The sequence below is a fragment of the Saccopteryx bilineata genome, chromosome 5, assembly GCF_036850765.1.
Source record: "Saccopteryx bilineata isolate mSacBil1 chromosome 5, mSacBil1_pri_phased_curated, whole genome shotgun sequence".
Lineage (NCBI taxonomy): Eukaryota > Metazoa > Chordata > Mammalia > Chiroptera > Emballonuridae > Saccopteryx > Saccopteryx bilineata.
The window spans coordinates 98,920,693-98,946,504 of NC_089494.1; the positions used below are offsets into that span (position 1 = coordinate 98,920,693).

At 35.3% G+C, this 25,812-nt stretch overlaps 1 protein-coding gene across 1 annotated transcript in view; it reads left to right on the top strand.

Moving 5' to 3' along the window:
• The window catches only part of LRP1B (LDL receptor related protein 1B), a 2,131,860-nt gene that overhangs the window by 1,448,545 nt on the left and 657,503 nt on the right, over positions 1 to 25,812 (top strand). Inside the window, exon 28 of the mRNA XM_066281034.1 lies at positions 25,495 to 25,626. Within this exon, the coding sequence (XP_066137131.1) occupies positions 25,495 to 25,626 (132 nt within the window). The remainder of the gene's footprint in view (positions 1 to 25,494; positions 25,627 to 25,812) is intronic.

Consider the following 25,812-nt stretch of genomic DNA (forward strand, 5'->3'; position numbering starts at 1 on the left):
ACCCAGATCCATGAGTTTAGTACCTATGTCTTCTTCTATGTACTTTATTGTTTCAGGTCTTATATTTAGGTCTTTGATCCATTTTGAATTAATTTTAGTACACGGGACAGGCTGTAGTCGAGTTTCATTCTTTTGCATGTGGCTTTCCAGTTTTCCCAACACCATTTGTTGAAGAGGCTTTCTTTTCTCCATTGTGTGTTGTTGGCCCCTTTATCAAAGATTATTTGACCATATATATGTGGTTTTATTTCTGGGCTTTCTATTCTGTTCCATTGGTCTGAGTGTCAATTTTTTTGCCAACACCATGCTGTTTTGATTATCGTGGCCCTATAATATAATTTAAAGTCAGGTATTGTAATGCCCCTAGCTTCATTCTTTTTCCTTAGGATTGTTTTGGCTATTCGGGGTTTTTTATAGTTCCATATAAATCTGATGATTTTTTGTTCCATTTCTTTAAAAAATCTCATAGGAATTTTGATGGGAATTGCATTAAATTTATATATTGCTTTGGGTAATATGGCCATTTTAATTATATTTATTCTTCCTATCCAAAAACAAGGAATATTTTTCCATCTCATTGTGTCTTTTTCTATTTCTCTTAATAATGCCTTGTAGTTTTTGTTATATAGGTCCTTTACATTCTTTGTTATGTTTATTCCTAGGTATTTTATTTTTTTTGTTGCAATCATGAAGGGGATTATTTCTTTGAGTTCGTTTTCTAATATTTCATTGTTGGCATATAGAAAGGCTATGGACTTTTGTATGTTAATTTTATATCCTGCAACCTTACTGTATTGGTTTATTGTTTCTAATAATCTTTTTGTGGAGTCCTTCGGGTTTTCGATGTATAGGATCATATCATCAGCAAAAAGTGATACCTTTACTTCTTCTTTTCCGATATGGATGCCTTTTATTTCTTTGTCTTGTCTGATTGCTCTGGCCAGAACTTTTAGCACCACGTTAAATAAGAGTGGAGAGAGTGGACAACCCTGTTCCTGATTTAAGGTGGAAAGTCCTCAGTTTTATGTCATTTAATATGATGTTGGCTGATGGTTTATCATATATGGCCTTTATCATGTTGAGATATTTTCCTTCTATACCCATTTTGTTGAGAGTCTTAAACATAAAATTGTGTTGTATTTTATCAAAAGCCTTTTCTGCATCTATTGATAAGATCATGTGGTTTTTGTTCTTTATTTTGTTGATATAGTGTATTATGTTAACCGTTTTACGTATGTTGAACCATCCTTGAGATTCTGGGATGAATCCCACTTGATCATGATGTATTATTTTTTTAATATGTTGTTGTATTCGGTTTGCCAGTATTTTGTTTAGTATTTTAGCATCTGTATTCATTAGAGATATTGGTCTGTAGTTTTCTTTCTTTGTGCCATCCTTGCCAGGTTTTGGTATGAGGGTTATGTTGGCCTCATAAAATGTGTTTGGAAGTATTGCTTCTTCTTCAATTTTTTGGAAGACTTTGAGTAGAATAGGAACCAAGTCTTCTTTGAATGTTTGATAGAATTCACTATTATAACCGTCTGGGCCTGGACTTTTATTTTTGGGGAGATTTTTAATAGTTTTTTCTATTTCTTCCCTGCTGATTGGTCTGTTTAGGCTTTCTGCTTCTTCATGACTCAGTCTAGGAAGGTTGTATTGTTCTAGGAATTTATCCATTTCTTCTAGATTGTTGTATTTGGTGGCATATAGTTTTTCATAGTATTCTACAATAATTCTTTGTATATCTATGATGTCTGTGGTGATCTCTCCTCTTTCATTTTGGATTTTATTTATTTGAGTCCTGTGCCTTTTTTCCTTGGTGAGTCTTGCCAAGGGTTTGTCAATTTTGTTGATCTTTTCAAAGAACCAGCTCCTTGTTTTATTGATTTTTTCTATAGTTTTTCTGTTCTCTATTTCATTTATTTCTGCTCTGATTTTTATTATCTCCTCTCTTCGGCTGGTTTTGGGTTGTCTTTGTTCTTCTTTTTCTAGTTCCTTAAGGTGTGAAGTTAAGTGGTTTACTTGGTCTCTCTCTTGTTTGTTCATATAGGCCTGAAGTGATATGAACTTTCCTCTTATTACTGCTTTTGCTGCATCCCAGAGATTCTGATATGTCGTATTTTCATTTTCATTTGTCTGTATATATCTTTTGATCTCTGCGCTTATTTCTTCTTTGACCCATTCATTTTTTAGAAGTATGTTGTTTAGTTTCCACATTTTTGTGGGTTTTTCCCCCTCTTTTTTGCAGTTGAATTCTAGTTTCAAGGCTTTATGATCAGAGAATATGCTTGGTACAATTTCAATTTTTCTAAATTTGTTGATATTGTCTTTGTGGCCTAACATATGGTCAATTCTTGAGAATGTTCCATGTACACTAGAGAAAAATGTACTCTGTCGCTTTGGGATGAAGTGTCCTGTAGATGTCTATCATATCCAGGTGTTCTAGTATTTCGTTTAAGGCCACTATGTCTTTATTGATTCTCTGTTTGGATGACCGATCTAGAGCTGTCAGTGGTGTACTGAGGTCTCCAAGTATGATTGTATTTTTGTTAGTTTTTGTTTTAAGGTCAATAAGTAGCTGTCTTATATATTTTGGTGCTCCTTGGTTTGGTGCATATATATTAAGGATTGTTATGTCTTCTTGATTCAACTTCCCCTTAATCATTATGAAATGACCATTTTTGTCTCTGAGTACTTTTTCTGTCTTGTAGTTAGCATTATTAGATATGAGTATTGCTACACCTGCTTTTTTTTGGGTGTTGTTTGCTTTGAGTATTGTTTTCCAGCCTTTCACTTTGAATTTGTTTTTATCCTTGTTGCTTAGATGTGTTTCTTGTAGGCAGCATACAGTTGGATTTTCTTTTTTAATCCATTCTGCTACTCTGTGTCTTTTTATTGGTAAGTTTAATTCATTTACATTTAGTGTAATTATTGACACTTGTGGGTTCCCTATTGCCATTTTATAAATTGCTTTCTGTTAGTTTTGTATCTTGTTTGATTCTTCTCTTTTGTTTTTCTATCATTTGTTTTTGTTTGTTTGTGTTCCATACTTCTTTCCTCTGTTGCTACCTTTTTTAAGTCAAGTGTTTTTGTGGTGTTTTGTTCAAGGGTGGTTACCATTAAGTAATGAAAAGGGTACCTACCATATTCATTGTAGTACCCTATCTTATGAGTATTTCTGCACTTCATCGTCCTTTGCTACTGTTAATCTCCATCCTCTCCCCCCTTTTTTTTTCTTTTGTTGTCACAGTTTAAGTTTGGTTTTATTGTGTTCTTGGTGGAGCTGTTGCTTGTGGTTTTGTTTTCTTTTGTTCTTTGAATCTGGTTGGAAAACCCCCTTTAGTATTTCCTGGAGTGGGGGCTTTCTGCTGATAAATTCTCTCATCTTTTCTGTATTTGTGAATGTTTTTATATCTCCTTAGTACTTGAAGGATAGCTTTGATGGGTATAGTATTCTTGGCTGAAAGTTCCTCTCTTTCAGGGCTTTAAATATTGGGGTCCACTTTCTTCTAGCTTGTAGAGTTTCTGCTGAGAAATCTGATGATAATCTAATAGGCCTTCCTTTATATGTTGTACTCTTCTTTTCCCTGGCTGCCTTGAGAATTTTTTCTTTGTCATTGGTTTGTGTCATCTTTATTATGATGTGCCTTGGAGTGGGTTTGTTGGGCTAAGGAAACTCGGTGTTCTGTTTGCTTCTTGAATTTGAGGCTTTAGTTCTTTCCACAGGTTTGGGAAGTTCTCATCTATTATTTGTTTGAGTATATTCTCCATTCCATTTTCTTTCTCTTCTCCCTCTGATATACCTATTATTCTTATGTTATTCTTTCTGATGGAGTCAGACAATTCCTGTAGGGCTTTCTCGTTTTTTATTATTTTTGAGTCTCTTTCTTCTTCTCTCTGTTGTGCCTCAAGTTGTTTGTCTTCTATTTCACTAATCCTATCTTCTATCTGGGCTGTTCTGTTAGCTAAGCTTGTTACCTCGTTTTTCAACTCGTGAATTGAGTTTTTCATTTCTGTTTGATTTGTTTTTATAGTTTCAATTTCCTTGGTAATATATCTTTGTGTTCGTTGAGTTGTTTTCTGATCTCCCTAAATTGCCTTTCTGTGTTTTCTTGTATATCTCTGAGTATTTTTAAGATTTCTATTTTAAATTCTCTGTCATTTAGCTCCAAGCCTTCCAATATGTTAAGTCTTTTCTCCATAGATTTTTCCACATCTATTTGTTTTACCTGTCTATCTCTTGTATCCATAATATTCGATTTCCTCTTTCTTATTGGCATCTGAGGGTGGTCTTGTTGATAGCACTAATTAGAATTAATAAAGAGTAAAAAGTAAAAAAAAAAAAAAAAAAAAGGTAAAACACCCCACAAAAAAAAACAGTAAGTATTATTTCCCCCTTTTTTCTTTCTTCTCTTTCCCTCCTCTCCCCTCCTTAGGGAAATATTGTGATGACCTGTGACTTATATTATGCTAAATGGAACAAAAACTGCCTATAATGGAGGGCCTGATTTGGGGTGAAGAGTTCAAGGGGCAAAAAAAAAGGAGTAGGGACCTACTAAATGCAAAAGAAAAAGAAAAAGAAGAAAATCTTAGACAAGCATAAGATGATTTGCTTGTAAGTGATGGTCGACTAAGAGATATAATGAGAGGGATAAGAGGGAACCAGAAAAAAGGAGAAAAAAAAAGAATAATAAAGAAGAACAAAAATAAAAATAATAAGTACAAATCTGTTGTATTAAGTGAAGCGAAGACTAAATACAATGGAGACCTTGGGTTGGGAGGAATGCTAGTGAGTTAAAAAACAACGTAAAAAGTACCCAAAATGCCACAAAAATAAACAAACAAACAAACAAAAAAAACAAAAGCGAAAAAGAAAAAAAAACAAAAAAAAACTTGAGTCCTAAATTAAATAATTTGTTTATGATTGAGGATTAAATGGGAGGAAAAGTAAAACGATAAAAGAAGAAATGAATAGAAAGGAAAAAATAAGAAAAAGAGAAAAACGAAGGAAGAAAAAAAGGAAGAGAAAAAAACAAAATAAAGCAAAACAAAAAAAACAAAAGAGGAGAGAGTGAGAGTTAAGTGTTTTGGAGTGTAACCTTAAAGGAGAGTGAGGATGAAGAAAAGAAATAAAATGTAACACTCATGGGTAGTGTAGTTCAAGAAAAGGGAAGCATAAGATGGGCAGAGAATAAAAGGACCGAGGTGGAGGAAATAGAAATAATAATAATAAAGGCAATAAGATAGAAGAAACAAACAACAACAACGAAAAATTAGTGGAACAAGTTGTAAAGTCTGTGGATTTTTCTTGATTTTGAGAGGTTAACTTCTTCCTTTTTCTTTTCTCTCCCTCTTCCTGGTCGGTGACTCTGTACCCCAGGCTCTGCCCCTGTGTCACACTTAGGTAGGGATTTGCAGTTGATGGGATTCTATGGCAATGTCACATAATTGGCTTTAGTCTTGCTGGTAGTCAAGGCTTGTTGGCGTTTGCAGGGTCCAACAATGAGAGAGTTTGCTTTCCTGGAGTCTCTCTCCTAGTCCCCCCTTCCTGAATTAGCAGCCTGGTGATCCACATACAAGGCTGCTACTGCTTCTGCCTGGGGAGTAAGAAGCTCAAAGAGCTAGCAAATCCCCACTCTATCCCCACTCAGCTCAAGGCTTTGGGAAAAGCTCTGGCAGTCAGAGTCTCCAGCGTAATCAGGCGGGGGTGGGAGTCAATTGTTGTCAAGGTGACTGTTCAGCGCCTAGCATTCAGTTGGACCATTCAACCCAGGCTTTCCACACTTTGTAGCCTGTTTTGGCTGGGAAGAAGAGGCACTAGTCTCTGCTTGTGACTAGTGTAGTATAGATCTTATTATCTGCCAAGTCCCTCTTGTTAGCATTTATCCCTGAATATGGAGGCTCTGTAAATCAGAAATTGCCCCCACTCCTTTAGCGAGAGGCACTAAAAAATATCACGCCTCTTGTCTTGGATTGCCGAACTGAGAGAGATCTTATCAATTAGAGCCCCGTGGGTGCGCAGATTTCGTGGGTTAAGCTAATTTCAGTCCACAGCTGTGCTCCCGAAGGTATTTCAGGCTGCCTGCACGCCCCTCCCCCAACGCTTGATTGTTAGCTTGAATGGCTGGGTGAGGTGCCCCGCCCACGGAGAGAATCTCCCAAGTAGGAAAGACTGCCCTGGCACCTCTCCCGCTCGTCCCGCCGCTGGCGGCTGGGGTGCACCAGGCGCAGGATAATGGGGCACCCTGGGTGTGCGGGCCAGTATGGCGCTCTGGGCACGCTCGCGAATTGGATGCTCCGGGCACCGGTGGCTGGGGACTCTCACTCACAGTGCGCGGGCCGCTGGGGACGCGAGTGGCGACCGGACTGTGGTACCAGGCGCGCACCAGCGGCTGCTCGCAGCGCTTAGGTTGCCGCTCCCTGAGTGTGGGCCGACTCACCACAGGCGCACTCACTCCGCAGCTTGAATGAACGTCCCTGCGGTAGTTAGCTTCCTCCACACCCTCGTCTCTCAGATTCAAGTGATAATAGTCCTTTCGCTTTCAGTTTGTGTGGAACTCCGGAATGCTCCGAGGATAAATTTTTCTGTTTCTAGTTGATAAATTTGTTGAGATTTTGGGGAGATCTGTCGGACGCGCTGCTCACGGCACCATTTCCGTGACGTCACTTCAGGAATTTTATTTTTAATAACTATATATTTTTACATTCCATATGACTATCAAAAATGTTTTCAACTATTCTTTTATTTTTAGACATTTAGTTGACTATAGTTTATTTTTATTGTCATTAACAATTTAATGCATGGACCTATTCATACATATTCTTTGCCATATTTGAGAATTTTAGTGGGATAGCAGATAGTTGTAGCCACTGTAGAAAATATTATGAAGTTTCCTCAAAAAATTAAAAATGGAACTTTCTTATGACCTAATGATTTCACTTTTGGGAATATATCTGAAGAAATCTGAAATATGGATTTGAAAGAATATATACACCTTTATATTCATTACAGTGTTATTTATAATAGCCAAGATTTGGAAGCGTCCATCAGTAGATGAATGGATAAAAAAATGTAGTACATTTACACAGTGGAATACTACTTGTTTGTAAAAAAGGAAATCTTACCTTTTGTGAAAACATAGATAACCTGGAGATTATTATGCTTAAAGTAAAATAAACCAGAGAAAGCAAGTACCATATGATTTTACTCATATTTGGAATCTAGTGAACAAAGTAAACTAACAAACAAAATAGAAACATACTCATGGATAAAAAGAATAGACTGACATCTGTCAAGGAGAAGGGGGCTCAGAGTTGGGTAAAAAAGGTGAAAAACTAAGCAAAAGAAAAAACAATATGAAAAGAAAAGAAAAAGAGAAAGAAAAAGCCGCGTAGACACAGACAACAGTGTAGATTATCAGGGAAAAGCAGGGTGGGGGACGTAGAAGAGAGTAGAAGGGGAACAGGTGATGACAGAGGAGACTTGCCTTGAGGTGGCAAGCTCACAGTAGAGTATACAAATGATAGATTATAGAATTGTACACCCGAAACCTATATAACTTTGTTAACCAAGGTCACCTCAATAAATTCAATAAATATTTTTAAAAAGAGTTTTGGGGTTTTATTATTGTTATTGTTAGCAGGTCATATGATCTTTTGCAGTAATAAAGAACAAATACATGAATATAAGCCCTTCCAAAAAGAAAAAGCACCACTAAAACTGATTTAAAATTAAGACATACTCTTTCGTATATTATTTTTATTAATTAAGTAACTAATTTACTTTTCAAAAATCCACCTTAGCAACTTTTAAATATGAAATATGGTATTATTTGTTATAATCACCATGCTATACATTACATTCCCGTAACATTGATTTTATGACTGGAAGTTTGTACCTTTGACCTTCTTCGCCCATTTTCCCCACCCCCACACCTCTCTGGCAACTATCAATCTATAAATTGGGTTTAATTTATTTATATGTTTATTTTAGATTTCACATGTAATTGAGATAATGAGAAATTTATCCTTCTCTGTCTGACTTATTTTACTTAACATAATAAACTCAAGATGTCCTTTTTTATTTCTGATTAGCATTTTATTTTACATATATAAAACATTTTTTTTAATCAAGACATTTATTTATAGACATTAGATTGTTTTCATATCTTAGCTATGGTAACTAACACTGCAATGAACACAAGGGTGCATATATTTATTTGAGCTAGTTTCTTTGTTTTTATTTTTTAAATAAATCCCCAGAAGTGTATTGGTGGAACATGTAGTAGTTCTAGTTTTAAATTTTTAAAGAACCTTGCACACTGTTTTCAAAATGGCTGTACCAATTTGCATTTTACCAAGAGTGTATGAGGGCACCTTATATCCACATCCTCTCCAGCACTTATGATTTCATGTCTAGATGTGAGAATTTATCTCATTGTGGTTTTGATTTGAATTTCCCTGATGATTAGTGATGTTGAGCATTTTTCCACATATTTGTTGACATATGTCTTCCTTGAAAAAATTTCTATTCAGATCCTCTGTCAATTTCTAAATCTGATTGTGTTTGTTAGTTTGCTATTGAGTCGCAAGAGTTTTTTGTTTGTTTGTTTTGTTTTGTTTTAGCAAGAGAGAGGAAAATGTAGGGGTCAGACAGAGACAGACAGACAGGGAGAGAGATGAGAAACATCAACTCATAGTTGTGACACCTTAGTTGTTCATTGATTGCTTTCTCACATGTGCCTTGACTGGAGGGCACCTGCCAAGCTAGTGACACCTTGCTCAAGCCAGCAATCTTAGACTCAACCTGGTGAACTTGTGCTTAAGCTGGCAACCTTGAGGTTTTGAACTGAGGGATGTCCCAGGTCAATGCTCTAACCATTGTGCAACCACCTGGCCAGGGAAGTCACATGAGTTATTTTAATATATTTTGGATAGTAACCCCTTATCAGATATATTATTTGCAAATATTATCTCCCATTTTCATTTTGTTAATGTTTTCTTTTGCTGTGCAGAAGCTTTTAAGTTTGACATAGTTCTCTTGTTTGATGCCTTTGTTTTTGATGTCAAATCCAAATAATCATCACTAAGACAAATTTCAAGGGGCCTATCACCTATGTGTTGTTCTAGTTTTATGGTTTCATAGCTCACATTCCGATCTTTAATCTATTTTGAATTAGTAATTTTTGTGTATGGTGTAAAATAGTGATACAATTTTATACTTTTGTATGTGTCCAGTTATTCTAAAATCATTCATTAAAGAGGGTATTCTTTCCCCATTGTATATTTTGGGGGTTTTGTTATTAAATTAATTGACCCTATATGCATAAGTTTATGTCTGAGTTCTCTATTCTGTTCCATTTATCTATGTGTCTGTTTTTATGCTCAGACTATTTTTAGAACAAAAAGTATTGAATATCCACATGTATATGCATTCCTTGGGAAATATGTACACACACACACATTATAGCACACACACACAGACACGCATACACACACATTATAGCCCCAGTTCTACCAGAATTTTACCAAAGTTCATAATAGAAAAAGTATGCAAACCCATAAGAAATAACTGTAACCAAAATATAGCTATCGATGCCCACATTTGAAATCTAGTTTTAGTAAATTAAATTCAACACTGAATTTAAGGAGAGAAATCCAACAAGATATGTTGAACTTAGTCCAGGCGTAATAACTGGAGGAGCTCCAGTTGGAGCAGAAGGGGGGCTAGAACTGCCAGCTGATTACCCAGCTTCCCCCTCTTAGCACTTTGGTCTCCACAGAGCCCTCAGTTTGGCTAGCTCATATGAACATTGTGCTGTCAGCAATAGAAGTAAGGTTTGGGGTGGGCATGAAATATTTCTAATTATAGGAGTAGTGCATAGGATTTATATATTAGTTATACAGTTAGGATATTAAAGATGAGACGGAGGAGAGGAGAGATTGAAGATAAGGCAGGTAGTTTTAGGCATATATCTCCAAAAAAGTAAAGCAAGAAATTCTGAAGTGAAGTAGAAGGACACAGAATAGTAGTTTAATTGTGACAATTTATTCACATGTGCTTTTAGAAGATTTATACATAAATTGAACGGGGTACTTTAAATCAAATTTGCTATATCTGGTGTGTATAAGCAATTTATCACATTTAGTTGGTACCTACTGAAAAATATGTACAGCCTGACCTGTGGTGGCACAGTGGATAAAGCGTCGACCTGGAAATGCTGAGGTCGCTGGTTCGAAACCCTGGGCTTGCCTGGTCAAGGCACATACGGGAGTTGATGCTTCCAGCTCCTCCCCCCTGTCTCTCTCTCTCTCGCTCTCTCTCCCTGTCTCTCTCCTCTGTAAAATGAATAAATAAAATAAAAGAAAATTTAAAAAAATATGTAGGAGAATGTTTTTTCTTATAATAGGGAGAAGTTATATGTATATATAAAACTTGAATAATGAGCAAAATTACCAAAAGTATAGGTTTATGTTTAAGATAAAAATAATTTAGCTTTATGAATCCATCTAATCTAAATATATTTTATTATTAAATATAATTAATTTAATGTTGACTATATCAAAAACAGCATTAACATCAACAGACTTTTATAATAAAACATTTTTGAGCCATATGTTAATTTTTTGATGTTTGCATAATGATATTGAGCTTGCATGATTAAGTATTAAATAACAATGTTTTTATGATCGTGATTTTATAATAATAATAAGGAAGGTATTCACTTATGTATTTATTAGTGTTTTACATCTATTTCTCTTAATATACACAGATATTTGCAGGGAAATTCATTTACTGAGAGACTTTTTTATTTTTAAACTATATACCAATTAAAGTTTTACAGATTCAGTTTTTACTCTCTCCACATTCATGGTTAACACTTAGACCTTGTATAGTTATTTAATTTTTGCCTAACTCTGTTTTCTCTACCCAACTAAATATAAAATATTTGAGTAATGCAGTGTCATTTATTTATTAGTGTAAACTATAGAGTCTAGCTAAATTATCTAGTTAATAAATATATTAATAAAAACACCTAACACTTGCTAATCCTCATTGCGATTCCATAAGGTAGATTATTAGCAATATAGTTTTACAGATGAAAACCTAAGGCAGAGAAATACTAAATGATTTGCTCAAGTTCTAATAGAAAGAAGATGATTCCCCAGTATTTGATCCTATGGAGTTCATCCCAGAGCTTTTGCCTTAACCATATACTCCACAGGTAGAAGGATTGGGTACATGTTTATTAAGAATCGCCTTGAAATTGTTAAGTCATGTCACCAGATGCAAGAGAGAGTCAAGTTTTATTGACGCATTTACATAGGACAAGCATTTGTACCTTCTTGGAGATTATAGTCTAGAAGAGAAACAGACTAGGATCAATAGAATAATTGTTATTGTGATGAACTGGAATGTAAGAGCATATTAAATATATTTTAAAAGTTAAAAAAAGTGTGTCCTAAAATGACCATAGGTTTATTCTAGTTTTTTCCTCTCTCACTCACTAGTTACCTTACTTGAGGCAAATTAATTAAGTGCTGGAATCTTATTTCCTCATTTGAAGTTGAAGGAGCTAGTGGTAAGGAAGCAGTAAATGGGAAACCAGATTAGGCAGAGATCAGAGTATAGTGAAATTTCAATTTTTTTCCTCCAGGATAAATGGTTATCATGATCTCAAACTAATGTGCATTAAAATGACCTGGAAGGCTCATTAAAACACAGATGTCTAGGCACCACTCAAAAAGTTCTGATTCAGTACATCTGGGGTGTGGTTTGAGATTTTGCATTTTTAACAAATTCCCAGGGAATGCTGATATTGCCTTAGAACCATGCTGCCCAAAGGAAAGGAGAAATACATTAAAGATAATTGTCAAGGGAGTGAAGAGAACAGATTCACATGTGAGAAATTTAACTCTATCTGTAAAAGGAATAGGATGGAGAGAGAGAATGAAGTTAAGAGACTAGTAAGAATGTTAATTCATTAGAGTAGGAGGTACCCAATGCCAAAATCAGGGAGATTATCATAAGAACATTGAGAATAGTATAGTTGAAATATACTTAGAGGTAAAATCAATTAAAAATGGTGATAGAGGTTTCTAGATTGAAAAAAGTTGAGAGAGAATGAAGAATTTGGGGTGGCTTTAGTTTTCTAGTTCCCCTAATTGGCTCCAAAATTGAAGTGTGACATAAAGACCATGCTTATGGTTTAAGGGAGGTGGTGAGCAAACTTAATTTGTGAAAGGCCAGAGAGTATCTGTTTAGGTTTTCCGGGCCCTATGGCCCTGTTACAGCTATTCAGTGCCACTGTGGTGAGAAAGCAATCATGAAAAAAATGTACAAGTGTGACTGTGTTCCAGTAAAATATTATTTATGGACACTGATATTTGAATTTCATAAAATTTTCATGTATTCTGAAATATTAGTCTGTATTTTTCTCACCATTTAAAACAGTAAATTACAGACCAGTATTAACCCCTCACCTTTAAATGGAGTTGTGTGTAAACATGGAGAAAGTGTAACTTTCTTCCTTTGTCTGTACTTCTGCTGCCATCCAGCAGGTCCCTTCCTTCTCTGTGTCCTCTCTCATCTCAGCCCAAGAATATTTTGTTTATTCTGGTTTTTTTTTTAATTTATGATTTTAAATTTATTGTGTTTACATAGATTCAAGTGTCCCACCGAATATATCTTTCCACCAACCCTGTGTTCCCCTCGGCCCACCCTTTGCCCCTTCCCCCCATGCCTTCCTCTCTTTCCTCCAGGATTTGCTGTCCTGTCTTGTTCTCTGTAATGCTATGTTATGTATATATAATTTCCATTGTATATATATATATATACCACTGCTTTTTAATCCACTCATCCGCTGAAGGACTCTTGAGCTCTTTCCAGATCTTGGCTATTGTAAACAATGATGCAATAAACATGGGGGTGCATATCTTCTTTTGTATCAGTGATTTGGTATTCTTAGGATATATTCCTAAAAGTGGGGTACCTGGGTCAAAGGGCAGTTCCATTTTTAACTTTTTGAGGACTCTCCACACTGTTTTCCACAGTGGCTGCACCAGTCTGCATTCCCACCAGCAGTGCAGGGGGCTCCCCTTTTCTCCACATCCTCTCCAACACTTACTATGTGTTTTTGGTTAATCAGCACCATTCTGACAGGTGTGAAGTGGTATTGCATTGTGGTTTTAATTTGCATTTCTCTAATGATTAGTGATGTTGAACATTATTTCATATGTCCATTGGCCATCTGTATGTCCTCTTTGGAGAAGTGTCTATTCATTTCTTTTATTCATTTTTTGATTTGATTGTTTACCTTCCTGGTGTTGAGTTTTACATAATCTTTATAAATTTGGTTATTAATCCCTTATGGGATGTATTGGTGAATATATTTTTCCATTGTGTGGGTTGTCTTTTTATTTTGTTAATGGTGTCTTTGCTGTGCAAATGATTTTTGTTTCATATAGTCCCATTTGTTTATTTTGTCCTTTATTTCACTTGTATGTAGAGATAAATCAGCAAAAATGTTGCTACGAGAAATATCGCAGAGTTTACTGCCTATGTTTTCTTTCAAGATGTTTATGGTTTCATGACTTACATTTAAGTCTTTTATCCATTTTGAGTTGTTTTTTTTTTATGAATGGTGTAAGTTGGTGGTCCAGTTTCATTTTTTTGCAAGTATCTGTCCAATATTCCCAGCACCATTTGTTAAAAAAACTGTATTTACTCTATTGTGTTCTCTTACCTCCTTTGTCAAATATCAATTGTCCATAAAGGTGTGGGTTTATTGCTGAGTTCTCTGTTCTGTTCCATTTTTCTTTATGCCTGTTCTCATGCCAGTACTGAGCTGTTCTGAATACAATGGCCTTGTAGTATAACTTGGTATCAGGAAGTGTGATACCCCTTATTTTATTCTTCTTTTTCAGGATGCCTGAGGCTATTCATATTCTTTTTTAGTTCTATATAAATTTTTGGAATATTTGTTCTATATCTTGAAGTTTGTCACTGGTATTTTAATAGGAATTGCATTGAATTTATAGATTGCTTTGGGTAGTATAGACATTGTAATGATGTTTATTCTTTCTATACATGAGCACAGTATATGCTTCCACTTGTTTGTTTCATCCTTGTTTTTATTTTATCAATGTTTTATAATTTTCTGAATACAAGTCTTTAACCTCCTTGTTTAAATTTACACCTAGCTACTTTATTTTATTTGTTGCTATAGTGAAGGGAATTATTTTCTTAATTTCTCGTTCAGACAGTTCATTGTTGGTGTATAAATATACCACTGATTTCTGAAATTTGATTTTATATCCTACCACTTTGCTGAATTCATTTATCAGGTCCAGTAGTTTTTTTGACTAAGATTTTAGAGTTTTCTATGTACAGTATCATATCATCAGCAAATAATGATAGTGGGATGATGTCAGAGTAATGGTGGGGTAGGAAGCAATACCGATAAATCTCCCCCAAAACTCAACAAGATCTTCAACCAGAAACAGAAAAACCTATACTTGGAGCCTCCAGATGCTTTGCAATACACCCGAAGGTATGGTCGAGTGAAAAATTGGCTAAATATATAACCAAACCCTGAAGGAATTAGGGAGTAAGAAATGCTCCGCCTTCCTCACTAACCTAAACAGGGCGGCTTTCTCTGGTAACTGTGAATATAGAAACTGAGGCGGGCAAAGGGGGTGAATAGATCCAGGCCGCAGCACAAACGGCCGAACCAGGCTGTGGCATAGAGATCCAAGCCAAGGAAAAACTGATCCTGTGGCAACCCAGGCAATACAAGCTAACACTCGCGCCAAACCCAAACAAAGAAAGACAAGCGGGGCAGCCATTTTACCCGATCTCCTGGTCGGTGCACAGTTAGTGGGCGAGAGATTTCTTCCTAAGCCCCGGGAGTGGGTGCCCGTGTTACCCCACAGAGAGGCAGAGTCAGAGTCCTTTCTGTGGGCCGAAAGCAGAATCTCTGGGCAGCCCCAGCACCCTGGGAAAGCCGCGCACGGGAGGGAGCGAGAACTAATTCCAATGGTGGAACTTTTCCATGCTGGTGGGGGTTTCACTCAGAGGGAAACGCGGCCGGCCTCATATCCTGGTATGCACGCGCAGATAGTGAGTGAGAGATTCCTCCGAGTGCCTGGGCAGTGCGCGCCTGTGTTATCGCACAGAGGGGCAGAGTCAGGGGCCTTTGTGTGGGCCAAAGCGGAATCTTGGGCTGCCCCAGCACCTTGCAAAAGCCGCGCACGGGGACGGAGCGAGAGCCAATTCCAACACTGCAACTTTTCCATGCGGTTGGGGGTTTCACTCAGAGCGTGAGACTGCTGGCCGGATATCTTGGTCTGCGCACGCAGATAGTGAGCGAGAGTTTCCTCCAAGCACCCCGGAAGTGGGTGCCCGCCTGTGTTACCGGACAGAGTGGCAGCGCCAGAGGTCTTTGAGTGGGCGGAAACCCCGCCTGATTATGCTAGCAGCTCTGACTGACTGAGCCTTACCCAGAGCCCTGTGCTGAATGGAAATAGAGTGGGGAGTTGCCAGCTCTTTGAGCCTCTTACTATCCAGGCAGAGGCAGCAGCAACCCCATAGCTGGATTATCAGGCTACTAATTGAGGAAGGAAAGACTAGGAGAAAGGCTCCAGGAACACGGACTCTCTCACTGTTGGAGCCTATAAATGCTAATGAACCTCGACTGCCAACAAGACTAAAGCACAATACATGACATTGCCATAGAGACTTATCAACTGCAAACCTCTACCTGAGCATGCCAAAGGGGCAGAACCCGGGGTACAGAGTCACCGACCAGGAAGAGGGAGAGAAAAGAAAAAAGCAAATAATGATAGTTTTACTTTTTCTTTCCAATTTGGATGCCTTTTATCTCTTCTTATCTGATTGCTGTGGCTAGGACTTCCAAAACTATACTGAATAAGAGTGGTGAAGGGGGCACCCCTGCCTTGTTCCTGATCTTAAAGGGACTGCTTTTAATTTTTGCCCATTGATTATGATATTGGCTGTGGGTTTTTCATAGATGGTCTTTATCATGTTGAGGTATGATTCCTGTATTCCCACTTAGCTGAGAATTTTTATCATAAATGGGTGCTAGATTTTATCAAATGCTTTTTCTGCATCTATTATATTATTATGTGGTTTTTGTCCTTCCTTTTGTTTATGTGATGAATCACATTGATTGATTTGCAAATATTGTACCAGCCTTACCTTCCAGAATAAATCCCACCTGATCAGGTTGTATGATTTTTTTCATGTATTGCTGGCTCTGATTTGCTAATATTTTGTTGAGAATTTTACCATGTAAGTTCATCAGGGATATTGTTCTATAGTTTGCTTTCTTTGTAGTGTCTTGCCTGATTTTGGAATGAGGATTATGCTTCCTTCATAAAAGGAGTTTGGATGTCCTCCCTCCTCTGGAGTTTTTTGAAATAGCTTCGAGAAGGATAGGAGTTAGTTCTTCTTTGAATATTTGGTCAAATTTACCTGTGAAGGCATCTGGCCCAGGACTTTTGTCTGTTGGGAGTTTTTTGATAACTGTTTCAGTCTCATTTGATGATATTGGTCTGTTTAGGGTTTCTGATTCTTCTATATTGATTTTTGAAAGATTATATGTTTTGAGGAATTTGTTTCACTTGGTTTTCTAATTTTATGGCATAGAATTTTTCATAGTATTTTCTTACAATCCTTGTTTTTCCGCTCTGTCAGTTGTTACTTCTCCTCTCTCATTTCTAATTTTATTTATTTGAGTCCTCTTTCTTTTTTCCTTGGTGAGTTTGGTTAAAGGTTCATCAATCTTGTTTACTTTTACAAAGAACCAGCTCTTGGATTCATTGATCTTCTGTATTTTTTTTTGCTCTATTACATTTATTTCTGCTCTGCTCTTTATTATTTCCTTCCCTCTACTTTCTCTGTACTTTGTTGCTGTTTTTTTCTAGTTCTTTTAGTTGTAGGGTTAAGTTGTTTATTTAAGCTTTTTCTTGCTTTTTAAGGTATGCCTGTAATGCTATGAACTTCCCTCTCAGTACTGCTCTTACTGTGTCCCATAAATTTTGAGTTGTATGTTCATTTTCATTTGTTTCAGGAAATTTTTAATTTTTTCTTTGATCTTATTGTTAATCCATTTGTTACTTAATAACATGCTGTTTAGTCTCCAAGTCTTTGAATGTTTTTCTATTGTAGTTGATTTCTAGTTTCATGTCATTATGATCATAGAAGATGTTTGATATGATTTCACTCTTCTTAAATTTATTGATACTTGTTTTGTGTCCTAACATGTGGTCTATCCTCAAGAATGTACCATGAGCACTTGAAAAGAATGTATATTCTGCTGCTTTAAGGTGAATGGTTCTGAAGATATCTATTAGATTCAGTTGATCTAGTGTGCCCTTTAAGTTTGCTGTTTCTTTGTTAATTTTCTTTCCAGTCTCAGTGTGGCTTCTTTGGTGATCTTTGGTTGAAGAGTCCTCTTGGTTTAGACCAAAGTTGGTTTTTCCAGATGGTTGTTCATAAAATTAAGTTGTAATCCACTTTGGTTCTAGGATGTGGAATTTAGAACATCTGCCAACTCCATCGCCATCTTGCTGTTCCCCTTCCCAAGGATATTTTTTAATCACAGCTGCAGTTGTGATTGAACACCTAATGGAGTTCAATTTGTTCATGAATCTAGAAGGATTCCACTACATGGCTTTTTTTGTTTGTTTGTTTAGATTTCTTCCATATTGCTATCTTTAGCTGCTTTGATTGGAATCTTTTCTTGAATTAACTCAAGAATATGATTGCCACTTTCAATATAGAGTGTTGCAAATACTTGACCATTTGACTGTCATCAATTAAACATATTTTTATCTCTTGAAGAAACTCTCTTTTTGAAAAAAGACTCAGTTAGCAGGAACTAAATATTCATTGATAAAAATAGTACTGTTTTTCAGGGACTATTTTATGTACTTTTGAAGACAGACTTACAGACTCAACTGTCCTTTTTTTTCAAATTTTGCTCTTGAACCCCATAGTGGCTGATAAACATACAAAGCAATCAAAATGAAGAAAAAAAGTAAGACATGAGAAATTTCTTCACACTTAACAATTGGATTAAATGTATTTATGAAAGCTATATTCTAAGACAGGATCCATCCCCCATTCCTGTTTTGTCAGACACCCAGAAATTATTAATGAATGAATAAATGACTGTAAGTAAATTGCTTCAGTTAGAGAAGTAGTGTGTATAATGGTTAGAAATCAGACTCTGGTATCCAAAATGTTATTTCTGTCTTAATAGTTGTGAGATTGTAAGATTTTTGGTCTCTTTTTCAAAATTAAATTCACTCTTCTATAAAATTGTGGTAATTTATTTTTATAGACAAAAAATGGCCAATAAGAGGAATAAAAAAATAATTCTGTATTACAAAATGCTTAGCACAGTTTTTAGCATATTGTGATAAAAATACATTGTTCCATTTTTGAAACCTTTGTTTTTTCTATCAGTTTTTATCTCAGTTGCTCATTGTGTTATGACAATATAAGAGAATCTCAAGCTGTTTCTAAGAGAGTGATTTTAACATTGAAATGATTTAAGTGCTTCCAATTGCTTCAGAAAAACTATTTCTATATCAAATTAAACCTTTTTTGACAATGTTTGTGAGAAACTTTTTATTTATTTTTAAAAAATATAGATTCTAAGAATATTTACAATATTATTGTTACTTTAGGGGACAAAGTATCACTTGTGATACTTGGAAAATAATGAATTTCATAAAGGGCTATTAATATAATCAGTTACAAACAACATTTTTCATATGGTTAATAAGGGGGTTTAAGAGAAAAATGTCTTAAAAGTATGTTTTAGTATGGTGGAAGTAAATGTTAAATATTTGCTGGTTACTTAAATTATTTACTTCCACACTTGACTATATCAAATTACCTGTCATCTAAACCAGATCTATTTATTTATCTTTCAGTCTAGCATCTATCTCTGTATCCATTTAGCTATCATTTATCTATGTGTACCCTTCTTTTACTTATTATATATTTTATTAAAAATATTTTCTTAACTTTTTAAGTGCCTCTTTATTTTATCTATTTATATACTATCAATAGGAGATTTATTTGTTTAACAGACACCATATCTTAAAATGCTAATATTTCTATGAATGATAACCTGGTTTAAAAAAGATAAATCAAAGTGCTTCCACCTTTACTTCTAGTTGACAACACCAACTCTGAAGGAATGAGAATTCTGACTGAAGTGGATTGAAAACAGGTGATATCAAAGCAAGGAGGAATTTTTGAGATTCGAAGAAACTTGTGAGGCTTTTTATAATGAGATGCTCAGAGCATCATGCAGTGCTGAGAGCCTGGGAGGAGAGAGGAAATGAGCAATGGAGGGGAGAAATGAGAATTAAAATATTCCAAAGACATGCCACTACCTTATTCTAAATATTGATATAAAAAATCACTATGAAACTCAATTTCTCCTCCTATACCTCTTTGCTATAGCAGATAGTTCAGCACCAATACTAAAGACAAGCACTTGATTTAGCTCTTTAGTGAATCCTCTCTATTATCTTAAAATATATTATAAATTAATAGATTTTAATTATTCACCTGAAAACAAAATTAGTTACCATTTTTAGCATTATTTCTTTGAAAAAATATAATACAAATATTAAACAACTAAGCTGCAAATAAATTTATATGCCAGTATTAAGGTCAGCTACATTGTAAATTGCTTTTTTTTAAGTGTGGTAAATTTAGTCTACCTTGGGCCAATGGAAATAATTAGTAAAAAAGGAATCACAATTATTTTTTTTGTAATTGGTTGTCTGATATACTTGCCTCAGACAGATAAACCTAAGTGATTTAGATTCCTAACTGTCATCTGGGGTGGGGGACAAAATACCAACCCCCATCCCCATCACTATTTGTGAACCACTGTTGTAAATAAAAAGTTCTTTGTGATTATAAAATCGTTGTAAAGATAGAGACTTTTCTGACATATATATTTCTCTTTAAATTATAGAGCAGTGAAATAATCAGCAAGTAAATTAAGATACAATGAGATATGTCACCTTTTTAATGTAACTGAAAGTTTATTGGTATTATAAAATACACTTCATCAACAAATATAACAGAATATTACATATTTGTTTTCATAGAGAACTATGCACAAATAAATGAAAATTCTATTTGTGACTTTTACAAATTTTCTCTTTGACCCTGTCCGGTTGGCTCGTTGGCCTGGCGTGCAGGAGTCCCGGGTTTGATTCCCAGCCAGGGCACACAGGAGTAGCGCCCATCTGCTTCTCCACCCCTCCCCCTCTCCTTCCTCTCTGTCTCTCTCTTCCCCTCCTGCAGCCAAGGCTCCATTGGAGCAAAGCTGGCCCAGGCGCTGAGGATGGCTTTATGGCCTCTGCCTCAGGTGCTAGAATGGCTCTGGTTGCAACAAAGTGACACCCCAGATGGGCAGAGCATCGCCCCCTGGTGGGCATGCTGGGTGGATCCCGGTTGGGCACATGCAGGAGTCTGTCTGACTGCTTCCCCATTTCCAACTTTAGAAAAATACAAAAAAAAAATTCTCTTTGAAGTATTGAACAAATACCTATGTAAGATCAGATAAGATTTAGTTTTTCTACATCAAATGCTAAAATTATGATATGAAGATATTTGTCAAAGAAAAGTAGAATTTGAAATTAGTGTTTAATTACAAGATCTTTTTGAAAATTCTTTTCTTTAAAATGTTAAGTCTGACCTGTGGTGGCATAGTGATATAAGTGTTGACCTGGAATGCTGAGGTCACTTGTTCAACACTGGGCTTGCCTGGTCAGGCACATACAAGAAGCAACTATTACAAGTTGATGCCTCCTTCTCCTCCCCCATACCTTTTCTCTCTCTTCTCTCTCTATAACAAAAATTATTTTAATACCTTTCTAAAGAGAAAACTCTAATATAAATAACTTCATTGAATTAATTAATTTTGTTCCAATAAAGTTTATTATCAAGATAAATATTAGTTACAATCAAAATCCTACATGGGAGAGAGAAAAAAAATTTTTTTCTTAACTATCAAATTAGATTCTGACAGTCTTTTTCCTTTGAGCATAGTTTTATTAGGTAAATAAATGTCATACATATTTTATATTGCATTGACATTAGCATATATTTTATTTTAATTAAATGGATAAAATGTTTGTGTTTAAAGTGTTTATTTTTGTTGATGGGAAATTGACTGCAATTAAACATAGTTTGCATGAATATGAAATTAACTTTAATATTTTCTTCATAAAGCACCCATCATTCTTATTGATTGCATAATTAACATTTGGTTCTCCTATAAAGTGTTGCAGTTATGCATTATTTAGTCTCTTCACCTAGAGCTATGATGTGTTTAGAAAATTAACTGGTTTTCCAAATTTTTAGATTGTTGCCCTTTTATAACATATACCCACATAGAGTGATGAGCCTGCATATGAATCAAAACATATTTTGTGAATAAACTTTCATTTTAACATAGTCACACCCATTAATTCATATATTGTTTTATGGCTGATTTTGTGCTACAATAGCAGTTGAATAGTAAATATGAAATTTTTAGTATCTGGTGTTTTACAGAAAAAGAAACCTTGTCCCTGGCTAGTCGGTTCAGAGCTAGAGGTCAGCCTAGTATGTGAATGTCTGGGTTCAAGTCCTGGTCAGGGCACACAGGAGAAGCAACCATCTGCTTCTCCACTCTCCCCTTTTCTCTCTCTCTATCTCTCTCACAGCCATGGCTTATTCGAGCAATTTGGCTGTGGGCACTGAGGATGGCTCCACGGCCTCTCTTCAGGCACTAAAATAGATTGGTTGCCAAGCATTGGAGCATCAGTTGGGGTAAAGCATCACCTGGTAGGAGCTTGGAAGGTGCATCCCAGTCTGGGCTCATATGGGAGTCTGTCTCTCTTCCTCTCCACCTCTCATTAACAATAAAAAGAAAAATAAAGAAAAAAACCCCAACTTGCCAACGTTTTGATTTAGCTAGGGGGACTAGCATATACTGATATAAAATATATGAATATATGTCACTGACAATTAGCAAATAGGATAATAAATAAGAAATTGCATAATGCTTTGTATAGTTTATAATTAAAACTAATATTCAGTGATGGAAGAAATCAGCATTAGTTGGCTCCATTACAAAATGATTCGTGGGAGTGAAATGATTTGGTTCATGAATAAAGATTGATTTAAAGTTGTTGGTGATGAAATTCTATGGAAAGAAAAGTACATCATATAGAAGTAGAAATGGAAAAACTAGCTTTTCAGAGAGCAGTAGGAGTCCATTTTTGTATGTGCCTAATGTGTATGCACGAAAGCAGTAGTAAATGGGGGTGGAAGCTGGGTTGGTATCTTACGAAAACAAATTGGTATATTCTGGACATATCACAGTATACCAGCAACATAGCCATACAAGTTCTTAAAAAGTGAACTAATAAATCTTTATGTTGGAACAGAAGGATTTAAAATAAAATAAAAGATATTTTAGGAAAAGTCAAACAATACTTGACAATTGGTTAAATATTATAGTAAAGAGAAGTGAAGAAAATTTTCTGAGTTTGAAAAACTGATAACACCATTAACAAAAATAAACAGAGTGGTTCAGAATAAAAAAAAAAAAAACCAAACTGGAAGGTGAATGAGAATAGAAAGGCGACCAAGGCTGAGATTTAGGAAAATTGACAGTGAGAAGCCATAGAAGGTTTTTGATCTAGACAGTTATATGATCAAGTCTATGCTTTGCAACATAACTGTGCACAATGGGGAGAGATTGAAAATTAAGGTTTTAAGACATTAGTGCAGCAATCAAAGCGAGAGAAGGAGAAATACTAATTAGCCAGCGATCATAGAATTGGAAAGAATAGTGTACAGGATTAGAGTACAGACTCAAACTCCTTGATGCAAGAACTATGTTGAGTCTACAATTATATATATCCCAGTTTTTTAAAACTAGGGGGACCAAAGAGATGCTTCATAAACATTTATTCAATGTATAAGTATAAGGAGAAGTCTTACTTGTTCTTTGGTAAAATTGAGTTTAGAGTATGTAAATTAGCAGTGATCCCAGTAGGCAAAGCTGTATTTGAATTCCACCCACTAAGATTGCTTATAGTATTCCATCGACTAGTCAGGTTTCTTATTTCCGGAATACAGATAAATGGGATAGTGTCGGTCTTGTCAGAATTTATGACCTCTGTATTGATACTGGATTTTGCAGTAGTATTTCTTATGTAGAAGTTAGATGCTTTATATTGGGCATTGACAAACCTTTTCTGTAAAGAGCTAGATAGTAAGTATTTTGGGGCTTTCTGGGCCATATGACTTCTGTTGGAACTTATCAACTCCACTATTTCAGTGTGAAAGCAGCCATAGATAATATAAAATAATGAGCATGGCTATGTTCCAGTAAAACTTTATTTACAAAAACAGGCAGTGGACCAGTTTCTGCTTAGAGGTCACTTTAATATAAAGCAGATAGTGTTAACCCCTGCTTTACTGTGAAATGTGAGTATAGTTAGCCAAGTTCCTTAATTTGATAATTAGAATAGATATCTCTTCAAATGCATGGTTAGAAATAAACTTTAAAAACACATAAGCATTATTGCAAAGTGGTAAGAGATAAAATTTAAAGTCTGTGGAGTTTCATGCCGTGAAGTGGAAAATATTGTGTTACATTGCAGTGTTATCATTCATAGAGCTATTGGGCTACAGAGTCACTGTAATTTTTTACTTTAGTATATATAGAGAAATTCAATATCTTTGATTTTAAAAAGTATTTGGTTACAATTATAAGATGTTCAAAAGAGCCAGTATGATTCTAGGCTAAAGACAGTGATGTTCAAAGTGAAACCCAACTACCTATTATTTGAGCTATTATGGATTATCTTTTTAATATCTTTGAGAGGAATAGTACATCTTATATCATCATTTTTAAACAAATTTTTTTCTCCTCTCCGCTCCCTCTACTTGTCTTTATACTTTTTTTTCTTCTTCCTAATCCTCCTCATCTTCTTTTTTTTTTTCCAAGTGTTAAATACTTTTAGTTTTCTCTTCCTGTCTAGCCCGGGTAGGTAAACCTGCCTCTAGGTGTCTACCAGTTTTCCAACAGTGCCCCTTCTGCATTCTGCCTCCCCTCCTGCAACACCTTTACCCACAGTAACCTTCACATCTACTCTCTTCTCCAACTGGAAGTGGATTAGGAACTCCAATTATACTGGATTAAGTAAGAAGAAAATAAAGCAGGACACATAGCCCTCTAAGAGGAAACTAATTTTTATACTTAACATCCACTCTTTTCTGATAGCTTTTAATTAATTAATTAAAAGCTAATTTTCTTAGAAAAATATTTCTGAGTCTTTAATTTTTTTATTTATATTTATAATCAAATGTAAAGACATGGATTATTTGTATTATTTTGGAGTAGGGCTAGTTGCTAAAGACTACCCAAGGCTACATTGCATATCTATCAAATTTAGTTATTGTTTATATCCTCTACACTTGCACTTCTAAACTCTACAGGTCTGAGTTAACTACTCTGAGAAATAGGCTCACATGTTAGAAACATTTGAAAACTTAACTATTACAAAGTGGGATCAGAATATGTGGCACTTTTCTGCCTTTTATTTAGTAGGCTGTTCCTAAAGCCGTTATTCTACTAGATAGACTCTATAAAAACAAAATTTAAGAGAATAGTTATTGATCAATTGAGATTAAAATCTTATCCAGAAGGACATGATGACAGAGCAAGAAATACATAAGAATGGAAGAATAATATTGAATTGCAAAATTATAAGATTCCATTCTAAATTTAAATATGTCTTAAGTTTCTCATACACTAGAATTTAGTCAGTACTTATTTGTGGAGCAAACTTAGCCATGGGATCAGTTAATACAAGAAATAAAAAAAGTTAAGAAACAAATGTCTTAACAATGAAGGAAGACATACATGTCTTCATATTGACCTCTGATTTGAAAAATAGGAGAGGCATGAAGAAAGGATATAAATGTAACAACAATTTTCTAAGGAAACCTTCAAAAATGGTTCCTAGGTCAAGAAAGGAGTCTATAGGTAGATTAAGAATATAACAACATCCATCAGAACTCTCAGTGCTTGTAGTATAGACTACTTGAGTTTATTATGTAGTAAATTTAATAATTATTTCTAGTTTTTTTTTCAGACTAAATCCTAAAAAGCATGTGTTTCTAAGGTAATAGGATGCATACTGTTCATCTTAAAAGAAAAGGAAGGGGTTATCTTCATTACCTTTGAGAAGAAAAATGTTTTTATAAATGTAATTACTATGTATGATTATCTATTATGGTCACATTAATCACTCTAGTAATGGGTGCCATATAAGGGACTTCACTTTGAATCATTGAGGGAATAACCCTTGTCAACCTCAAAGGTTCTCTTCCTCTTCCTTCTTCACTATTAATCTTTCACTCTGTAATTACAGCTCCCAATCCCTGTGCAGCCAATGCAGGCAGAGGCCCCTGCTCTCACATGTGTCTGATCAATCACAATAGGAGTGCTGCTTGTGCATGCCCCCACTTGATGAAGCTTTCTTCAGACAAGAGGACCTGCTATGGTAAATGTCTTACGTTCTTATCTAAAATTCAAATGGACTTCTCTCAAATTGTATTAGCATTTAGATTTTCCTCAGAGTAAAGCAGAAGAGGTTTTTAATGTCCTGAAAAACATTTGAGGTGGTCTATTTCTAGACTATTGATGATTCATCTACTTTTGGCAAGACCGACAACAAATTCTTCAAATA